The sequence below is a fragment of the Crocodylus porosus genome, unplaced genomic scaffold, assembly GCF_001723895.1.
Source record: "Crocodylus porosus isolate Cpor-Errol unplaced genomic scaffold, CroPor_comp1, whole genome shotgun sequence".
Lineage (NCBI taxonomy): Eukaryota > Metazoa > Chordata > Crocodylia > Crocodylidae > Crocodylus > Crocodylus porosus.
This window is the reverse complement of record NW_017728917.1, coordinates 1,765,244-1,776,200: the sequence shown is the minus strand read 5'-3', so window position 1 is coordinate 1,776,200 and position 10,957 is coordinate 1,765,244. Positions and strand designations below refer to the sequence as shown.

The window sequence follows — 10,957 nt, the reverse complement described above, 5'->3', positions numbered from 1 at the left end:
GGGATGGTATGTGCATTCCCTCTACTTGCAAAGGAATTAGAGTGAGAGGATAATGCCTAAAGGCCAGTATTTTCTAGGTCTCTATAGGTGATTCAGTGGATAAGCCTATTCTTCTCATTTGCCGTCCCCAGAGACATAACGAGCAACTTTTGCAATCAGGGCAGAGGCTTTTTTCTGTTTGATTAAAGAGCCATTAACTATCAGATTTTTTCTCTTGGGTCAATACTTGTAGAATACGATCAATTCACTGCTTCACTTTTCTGGATAAACTAGTAGCTGAAACTTCTAACAATATGCATTTTCCAGACCTTGAATCATTCTTGTGTCATTTTCTGAACGCTTTCTCATTTTACAATCCTTTTTCTGGGGTGTGAGCACCAGAACTGGACACAGTATTCCAATCATGGTTCTCTTCAAGCCATTTTAAATAGGTAACACTCCCTCCTTTCTTAATATTCTCCTTATCTAGATCTCCAAGAATAACACGCCATCCTGTTTGCTGAGAATGTCAGTAGATATTCGTGTAACTAACTATTTACATGTATACCTATATTCTTTTCAGTGTTTTTCCATCCCAGGATACCGTCCTCCATCCTTAAAGTGTAGCCTACAATGTGGGATCATGCCAAGAAACTTATTCACTGACTCCCATTGTCCTTTAGCACGTGCTCCATCAAGCCTCAGCTACTTAATGCTTGCTTTCTGTGAGTTACAATTAATACCAACAGATTCATCCTATGGCGTCCTTCTTACCTGCTGCAGAATGCGTGATGATGCTGTAAATGCTGCATTATGTTCTGCGATAGCTCTCTGTGAAGCTAGAGAGATCTCAGGCTTGGGGAAGTCAATAATGGGATACACCTGCAATTTAGAAAAAGTGGGTTAGAAATCCAAAGTGCTTGTGACAAACTACTTTGTGTATGATGGTAAAACGATATGCTAGCTACAACATAATGAAAGGGTATTGAATGTGTTTAGGTCATAGATTCACAGATGTTAGGGCTGGAAGGGACCTCAACAGATCATCAAGTCCGACCCTCTGACTCTGGCAGGAAAGAGCACTAGGGTCAGATGACCAGGTGCTTGTCCAGTCTCCTCTTAAAGACCCCTAAGGCAGAAAAGAGCACCACCTCCCTTGGAAGCCCATTCCAGATTCTGGCAACCCTTACTGTGAAAATGTTCTTCCTGATGTCTAACCTGAATCTGCTCTCCATCAGTTTGTGGCCATTATTTCTAGTTACTCCAAGGGGTGCCTTGGTAAACAGAGTATCCCCTATGCCTTGCTGCCTTCTCCCCCTCCCTCCCCCCGATGAATTTGTAGACAGCCACAAGGACTACCTCTCAGCCTTCTCTTGCTGAAATGGAAGAGATTCAGGTCCCTAAATCTTTCCTCGTAGGCCTCATCTGCAAGCCCCTAACCATATGAGTGGCCATTCTCTGGACCCTCTCAAGGTTATCCACATCCATTTTGAAGTATGGCTTCCAAAACTGGATGCAGTGGTCCAGCTGGGCCTCACCAGTGCCACACAGAGGGGAAGTATCACCTCCCTAGACCTGTTTGCGATGCACCTGCTAATGCATGATGAAGCATGGTTAGCTTTACTGATGAAATCATGCATCTTGATTTATACCAATTTTATCATAACATCACAGGTATTAAAGTGCAAATATGTCAGGAAAAGAGAGCATATCCAGACGTCATCCTCCTATTTAGAGGCTGACATACAGACTCACAGTGACTGAAAGTAATCAGTGTTCCCCATGTGACAGCCCTAGATTCAACTGTGTTATGTTGGGCGAATTCCACTACCGAGTCCACTTTGATTCAAAAGAACATAACCCTGTTGACTTAAAAAACTTCTTTGGAAAGCCTTTTCTTTTCTACTCAGTGTGGGAAAATTTATGGAAAATGTGTTGGTTCTTTGGGTGTGAAAGGATGATCACTAATGTGGTCAGTGTGCCAACTGTAAATCTTTAGGAGGGTTTTTGTGGTAAGATTTGATTCTTACTACAAGCCTTGTATTTTTTTTATATTCCTGGGTCTCCATTGAACAATACACTTCTGGGGGTATTAAATGCCCCCTCTGCTGGCTTCTATATCCCTAAACAAAAGATGCAGCTAAATCCCAGTGGCAGAATCTCAACTTCAATCTTGACATAAGAGGGTTAGTTAGATGTTAAGCTCTTTGCAATAGGGAAGAGGCTTTGCTGTGCTGTTTATGTTTGTACGGTCCCTAGTGCAATGGCTTTGTGGCTGTACTGCAAAGAGCAAGCAATATTAAAGACCACACAGGTAATGTATAAACAATTAATGGTGTGTGGTGCTGGCTGTTACCTTTAAAAAAGAATCAAGATCAAAATTTAACATTAATATGGAACTGATTGTGCAGGAAACACAACAAAACATTTCAGGCCTTTTTGAAGTATGTTTTAAAATACAACACAAAAGAGTCCTCCTGTAAACCATGTGGCCAGTGGCGCAGGAACTGAACAGGAAATGGCAAACACCTGCCTAGCAGTTTGCTAGGGGGGATCTATCACTGTAGATTCCCCAAGACGACCAAAAAACTTCAAGTTGCCCAGGGCTCAAATGGTTTTCCATTCAAAGAAAAGGAGTTTCCTTCTTTGGTTATTTAAAGTGCAAACAATCCTCGTTCCCTTTTGTAGATAAATATATTGCTCCTCCACTCTGATCATGAACAGGATGAGAGCATGTCCATACAGTTAGGTAACCCAGTTCAGAGGTATTCTTATATAGCTCTCAGTTCTCATGGTGCCCACATGATGCGCCCAGTGCCAAACGCACACCAAATGTAGCACATTTCTTGTCTTAAAAAACTTTTAAAAATAGAAAAAGAAGAAAGGAAAAGGGTTACCCCAAAAGTGTTGTAAAACAATGGTTGACCATGTTAGAAAGCCTTTTTTTGTATTGTTATATAATGACAATGACAATGACTGCTGCTTTCCAGTATGTCCAACGCTAGCCAGACGAGTTGTTGTAGGTGGAACGGGCTTTCTGAAAGAACATGAATCCATCTGTGGTTGTATTAGTATTTAGTATTTCTATTGTGATAATGCTTTGGGGCCCTAGTCATGAACTAGGACCTCTTGTTGTGTGCACTGTACAAAGTCAGAGTAAAAAGATGGTTACAGTGACTTTGGTCACTGTAGACTTAGCCATTTTGTGCGTGAGCAGTCGAACCAAAGGGAGCTGGTTAAATACTTTGAGGAGAGGATAATAATTAGTGGAGAGAAAAAAGATATCTCCCTAGCTTTGATATGGGTTAGTCCAATGAATTCAGCCATCTGTGACCTGATATGACTGAACATTTACTTTGTCACTGTGTTGGCTAATTGCATTTTTTGTCAGCCAGAAAAGCAGGCCAAATTTTCCCACTGGGAAGGAAACGTACTGCCGCACAAATGTGTACTTCATCACATATAGCCCATGTCCTGCATTGGTTCAATTATTTTGTGTAATACATTTTCAAGCTGACAGACTTGTGATCAGAAACCAGTGTTGTGTTACTCAAGGTATCTCTATTCCCAGCCTGTGTATATAACTTGGTTAGCTTTCCTTCTCCCAGATATTTTAGGAATGCAGGTAGAACATGTCTTGGCTGGTTTCTTCAAGGTGTGGAAGTTTGTATGTTCCTTTTTCCTATTAGCAAAAACTTGTGAAAACAGCAAGAGCTCTATGTCCCATAAATATGAACCCATGGCATAATAGTTATATTGCTGTCATGTAGCAATGGCCATGTACAGGCATTATGCTTCTACTGCTCCCTCTCCCACAAACTCTTCTCAGAAATTTCCATCAGTAGGAATGAATGCATGTTTATGGCCAATGGCCATATGCACATACAGCAGCAGTTGGGCTGCTATAGTAAGTTCTACCTGCCCTTCTATCCATTTCATAAGGAAAAGATCTTCAACACATCTTTGGCAAAGAGGGACAAAGTCTGGAAATGAGTGTAAGGTGGGGAAAATCCCAAATTTCTTCCTGCCCTAAGTTTTACACTTACCAGAACATTTTCATCTTTAAATACGTTCTCTCCATTGACCTTACTCAGCAGCTCTCCTGGAAAGTCCAGTTGATGCTCCGAAACAAATTCAAACACATTGTTCTTCCTATGGGAGGGGGAGGGGGAAAGCATCAAAGGTTATTTTTAGGACACTGAACCTTTTTTTAAACATATGAAGAAGGCTTTAATTTGTCCTGCTTTCAGAGGGCAATATTAATTCTTCATAACGTTTAGTACTCTCTGGCAACACCATCTTTTTTTTTTCTTTAACAAACTTGTATGTTTTTATCACACAGATGACTGTTGCATAAATGGTTCTAAAATTAGGGAACTTCATGGTCATCAATAACCCTTACAGCCTTCAAAATAATTTATACATGTATTAACTCTTTACTGCAGGTGAAGCCATGTATCTTCTTTCAGAAGCTGTAACTTCTACAGTAATGAATTATGATGTTCTGTACTTTGCAGGATACAGGCATAGTTATTAAATGAGAATGACCTCAAAAGGTAGCCATGCCATTCTAGGAAAGATACTGTATATATTTAGAGACATACAGTGGGATAACATGCCCTACTATGTCACTAAATTGCCTGAGGGATGACATGTGTGGAGGATTTAGTAATGAGATACAGAGTTTTTCATCTCAGGATCACTGCTCTGATCCAGAAGGGTAGCATGATCCAAATTTGTTTCCATCTGTTGGCTGTGTTGTATCTTGTGCCAAATGAATATGTGGCACTGCTTCATTCCCTTAGCGGGCTTGGATGCATATCATAAAACCACAAACAGCATCTCTCCTGGTCTACCACTGGGATGGCTGGTGGGTATTTTTGAGTTAAACATGGTTATAAGGATGAACTGGTTTGTTGGGGTTTTTTTGGAAAAAAAAGTTTGAAAAACAATGGCATTGGTGCCATCAGCCAGAAGTTGGGGAGCTATTTAGGATGTATGGTTTTTAACTAACCCTCACTATCTGAGATGCTTTGAGACCCATCTGTTAGTTCTGGCACGAGAGCTCCCAAATTGGAAGAATTAATCCTAGAGCAACAACATAGGAAAACCAGCGTTCCCATGTAGTTTAAAACCTGGCAAATGGAGTTTAGTCACTAGACTCAGATGTCAAATCTGGCACTGAAGCAATCAAATTAAAAGTGCTAACGTTATCCATTCTGCTCTGACTCTGAACCTAACATTAGCTCAGGCAAGCTAATTCATTGCAGTCTCTGCACAATATAGATATTTTAACCACTAGATGGTTTTGATTACAGGCAAGGTAGGATAGTCATTTGAGTCAAGTACTGGACAGGGATTCCAAGCCCTGCATTCAATTTCTGGCTGCAATCAAGCTCCCAATAAACTAAATGGGAAAATTCTCACTAACTTCAGTGATTTTCAGTATTTTTATTCTCTGTCCAAAAAATAGGAATGCATTTGTCCTTTATTTGTCATTATTTGTTCTTCTTCAACAGCAGGGCCCTAATATTGCATGGGACTCAAGACATTGCTGTCAAGCAAACTATAAATTCAAAAACCTACTAAGTTTTAGCCATTCCACTTACCAGGTTATTATCAGCTGTTTGAAATGCAAGAGCTTTTTCTCTCCTTGGCATGTCATACAGGTTTTATTGCCACGCCCAGAACAAGTGATACACCTTTTGAAGGAAGGCATCAAGAATTGAAATGGTTAAATTCCTTTTTATTCAGAACTGCTATTGCTAGTTCTTTGATAGCCTTAGGTAAAGTAGTAATCCCAGGCATTCTTCTTTTCTTTTTTTTTTTTCACTGACAGACAAACTTTTTACTGGCACACATTTTTACTGTCAGTAAAAAAATTGTCTCGAGTTGGCATTTGCAGCAATGGATTTATACCCTGAGGTCCTTCTCACTCTGCACCCCCAGCTTTACTCCATACCACGCTGCTCTACCCAGCAACCCCTAAACTTTACCCCCACTAGTCCCACTTCCCTAATCCCAGCACAGACCACTGAAAAAACCTGTCTGCCACGCAGCAGTATTATAAGATGGGAAGCAGCAGCAGCACATAACTAGAGGGGGAGGGACCTACAGGGGTCTACAGTCCACTGAGAAAAAGCTTCCCACAGGGTACTGTACTGCCTCTTGGTGGCAACACTCTGCTCTGTCTGTGCTTCAGCTGAGCTCTGGCTGCCCAGCTTCTCTCCAAGAGGGAGCTTCACAAAACAGCCAAAGCCTGACTGTTTTTATGGAGGACTTAAATTTATCTATGGTCTTTACAGACAGGCAGTTTTAGCCTGACGTTTTACCAACTGTCCATAAATTTAGACAGCTGGCAACCCTGTGAAGAAGGCTGTTGCCTACAAAAATTGACATCACTCTGAACCAGTTAGTTTCTAAGGTTCCATTCTTCCCTGCCTTCTGCCTCAAGTGGTTACAGTTAAACACCTAAGGGCCGGCAGCCCTAGCTCTTAACGCATTTTTAGAGCTGCTGTTTTGGTGCGTTTCTTTTCGAATGCATTTTTGCAAGCCACTAAAGGGGTTAACAAAATTCTGTGCGTTGAGTATGCTGCCTCATTCATTACTCCCTGATTCAAGGGATGCACCATATTTGTTGGATAAACTGTATAACTAATGCCAGAACAAAGACTATTTGTAAATGCAGAATTAGTCAAAGAATGTATTTGTGCATGTAATTAAGGATAATAACAATTTCCCTCTACAACTATAGCAGGCTGAGTGTCACTTTCAAGACACTGTTATCTCTGCCTCCAACAGATTACAGTTTGATTGCATCAACACAACCAGATTAGCAGCAGTTAACAATTGATTCATTAAAGCTCTTCAAGCCATCATTAGCCCCAGTGGATCTATGCTTTAAAATTATTGCCCTGATAATGCACAATACCATCTCTGTTGTTTTAAACTTAATGGATCCACATAAACAACATAGTTTTAGAACACAAGTTTTTTTGGGTCAATTAAAGATCATTTTAAGCACACTAAGTTTTACCTGTGAAAAGAACAAAACAAAACAAACCACAATGGATCAGTAATTCTCCAGGCTGCACTTGCTTTAAAAGCTGAACAAATGGTCTGTAGACAGATAAGACCTGAAGCAAAACCCAAGTTTGGTCAAAAAGTTTCCACCAACTACAAGGGGTTTTGGATCAGATCCAGAAGGTTCCCCCACCTATTATGGATGTTAGCCACCACTCTCTTCCTTTTTAAAAAAAAATAGAGGGCTTAAAACTTGTTGATAGGGTCACCTAATCTCATACCTATATTATAAATTGTAAAATATTTGTCATCTGTCTTAAAGCTTCAGGTCTTGGAGTAGTGAGAATCTTTGTTTTCATTGGTAAATTAACTGTCTATGGTTACAGAGAAAATCCAGATAATGTAATGGCATTTTAATCACAAAAAAGTCCCTCCCCCCTTCAAAAGAGAGTATTATTTTTAATAAATCCCATTCATTTTCACATGCATATAATGAGTTTTGAAAGCCTGGCTGATGCAAACTATCTGGACTCTTGAGGTTTGCAATACAGCGGAAGTATAGTACATCTGATATTTGAGCATTTTTATTATTACTATTCCCTGAATTGTACATGGGTTCCCAGGCAGTTAAAAAAATCAACTCCCAGCTTATCCTGACTCTGCTACATATTCTTTACCTGTGGTGGGAGAGGGAAAATAAAACTGGATTTGATTTTTCTTTTTAAGTGATCTTCATGTCACTGTAAGCCTTGGAAAATAAAATCCTTTAGGCCTTGTCCTACATCAGCTGTAGCCACACAAGACAGCTACAGGCTTCAGCAGGAATGTTCATGTAGGTCTGGGCCTTATACATAAGGACTAACTCACAGAAATCATGAAATCAGGCAATCTCCATGAAATGCATAGGGGTAGGAAAAAAAGACTTAAAAATAAAATCCTGGCTCCCCAGTGGGACCCAGCAGTCCTCCCAACTGCACACCCCAACATGAATGGGACTGCTTGTATGAAAGCGAGCAGGCGAGATGGGCTGAGTTTCCTACCTGTCATGTGGCCCTGCCCCTCTCCACCAATCACCAGTGAGGGTTGGGGTTGCACAACAGACAGCCTTTTCAGCCAGTCAGTGGTGAGAGTCAGGGCCATATACTAGACAGCCCTACCCATCAATCAGCAGAAGGGGGGCAGGGTCACTGTGGACCCTTGACCAATTGGAGGTGTGGGGGGCTTCAGCCACAATAAGCCAATGAAATTGGCCGACCACCACCTCAAGTTGGGTAGACCCCTATTCATACCTATACCCAGTGCAAGCTTCCCAACTTTGTGCTACTAATGTGCTTCAAACATAGCCTAAAAATACAGAGATGGATCATCAGCCAGTGAAAATTGGCACAGTTCTACTGATTCCAGTGGCAGCATTTCAACTTATTCCACTTGAGCATCTGCAGTTGTGCATACAACGGAAAATGTTCAGGTGTTGCTGTTCTCCTTCACTGGGTGCAATTATTCTAGCAAAACAATGCCTATGGAGCAATGGTTGTAAAACACAGATAGGTCCATCAATAGGCAGATAACTTTTTGGGAAGGGAGATGAAGGAGAACAGACAGCACTACAGGAGTGGTTGCTCCCTTGCTCCCAGCCTCCTCCTCCCTGCCCCACCCCCCAGGCAGGTAGGCCATGCCATGGGAGCAGCAGCTAGGGGCTCTTTTTAAGTCCCTGAATCAGGTAAGATCCTGTCTCCCCCTGCTGTCATCACCCACTCCCTTCCCCCCTAACTGCTCAGCAGTACCTGTATTTCCCTCTTGTCCCCACCTGCCTCCCCCTCCACTGCTGCTGTCCCTGGCTGACCTTAGAGGCTGCATGGAGGGGAGCTCCAGAGCCACTCCAGTGGGCTCCATCAGTACTGTGAGTGAATCCAGGCTCAGGGGCAGTGACAGTCACAGCCCTGCTTCTGGGCTGGTGGGAAACACTTGGGGGGATCCGGCAAAGACGGGGAAACCACCCATCACCACCACTGCCACAGTGCCTGACTGTCTCGGGATCTGCTTCCTGCAGTTACAGCCAGAGCAGGACACAAGCGTTTCTGGAGATCCCCACTATCCCCGGGTCATCCAGGGACAGTAGCAGTAGCAGGCAGGGAGCTAGCAAACAGAAGGGCAGGGGAGTTGCCTCTTAGCATGGAAAAAAGGGAAGTGGGGGGACCTTACCTGCGTTGGGGACTGAGAAACACATCAGCAGCTGCTGCTCCCATAGCATGGTCCCAAAGGGGGTGCAACCGTGCCACCACACCCACCCTGGATCCCCCTTTGGGCCCATTTTACCTTTTCCGGCCAGTCCCTGAACACATCTGACACCTCCTTTGCTGCTTTCTCCTCTGTCGTGTTCCACTGCAAGAAACGCACCTCATCTAAAAATACCAGAGATATAAAATATGCCTCCTGTTCCTAAGGTCAACAGTGTTTCAGATCTATGCAAACGAGACTTCACATGTAAAGTCTTGTTATGCTTTCTAAACATAGCCCTGCTCTGTCAGGTTCTGCAAAAAAAATTATGTTAAGTATGTCCTTTGCACAATAACAGAATGGAGGCTAGCTTGAGTGTCATTCATATGAAAGAGGCTGTTATAGATGTCTTGATAAAATTCCCCCCTGAAATAAGTGGGCAAGTGTTCCGAGATTAAATGAATGTTACATAGGTGCAAGTTGTGCATGTAAGTAATGACTAGTAAACTACTTTGCAGATGTACCTGTGTTTAATCAGAATAGATGCAACTAAACAATTGCTTTAGCTGTGCAACAATGGTAACTCTTCTGAGTGCTCCTGCAAACGTTTGTGGAGGGGAAGCATATAAAAAAAAGGCCAAATTCACAAGGGGGAGCAACTCAGTAAGATTCCTCTTACACGAAGTAAAACTCCTACTTTGCTGGGTTTGGAATCTGAATAGGTCAGAATAGATCGAGTCATTTGCTCTTCTGTGCATCTAGACACAGAAACAAAGAACCAAACTGAAAAAAGAACTACTGCTTTTACACTCACCCAGTGTAACAACTACACAGGGGAAGTGTTCTCAGTGTAATATATCTCTATCCACCATCGCTGGATTTCCAGATAGGCTTCTTTTCATTCAAAGTTTGCCACGCAGATTCTAAATATATGGAGCTCCTGATGGGAATTTGGAATGAACAAGAATGCAGTTTTGGGGCCTTGGACTGTAGGGGTTAGGAATAAAACAAGGCTATCTTTTATATCTGTCCTCATACCCATCCCAAATTCTGGATATAGTAAGTCAAATAGCACTACATTACTTGTGAAAGAAACCTCGAACTAAAGGAATTAAGAGATAGTGGTAGAAGTAGGAGAGCATGGTAGGAGAGGAGGAGATGCTGTCTTGAAGAAGCCATAACTGCTACTCACCCAGCCTGCACCCTGGCACCCGCTGCATTTGTATCTACCATGACCATGACATTTGTGGCATGCCTGAAATCAGAATGATGTGCATATATAAAGCTACCAGGGACCATCAAGATAGGAACATGCAATCATTTTACATCAAACTTTAGAGACAATAGCTTAATCTCAATAGAATACTATCAAATATAGTGAAAAAGTCCATAACAGACCATTCAAAAAATATCAATAATAAATTATGTTATAAAAAAGAATACAGCAAAAAGAAGAAGAGGAGGAGAAATATTCTGAGATTCTTTTTTATTATAGTTTATTTAAAATTTTACCTGATTCAACTAACTATAGCTTTCTGCCTCTCTGTGGACAAATTCTATTATGAATAATATATTTTTTTTTAAAGATGGGAAAATGTTCTGCCAATTTTTGTCAAGATGAAATAGAAAAAAGAAAGAAGAAATGCTGATTTTTTTTCTTTAATAAATATTGGAGCAAAAAATAAATTAAAGTAGCAAAAGAAAAGAAGATTAGAAATAATTCAATTGCACCGATTTG

The 10,957-nt window shown here is 41.5% G+C and overlaps 1 protein-coding gene across 3 annotated transcripts in view; it reads right to left on the bottom strand.

Annotated features, from left to right (window-relative positions):
• Positions 1-10,957, bottom strand: part of SSUH2 (ssu-2 homolog (C. elegans)) — a 39,965-nt gene that overhangs the window by 9,339 nt on the left and 19,669 nt on the right. For all 3 annotated transcript variants that reach the window (XM_019536591.1, XM_019536589.1, XM_019536590.1), the window contains exons 7-11: positions 10,412-10,474; positions 9,319-9,404; positions 5,589-5,681; positions 4,026-4,131; positions 754-861 (exon numbers count right to left, since the gene is read on the bottom strand). In XM_019536591.1, the coding sequence (XP_019392136.1) occupies positions 754-861; positions 4,026-4,131; positions 5,589-5,681; positions 9,319-9,404; positions 10,412-10,474 (456 nt within the window). The remainder of the gene's footprint in view (positions 1-753; positions 862-4,025; positions 4,132-5,588; positions 5,682-9,318; positions 9,405-10,411; positions 10,475-10,957) is intronic.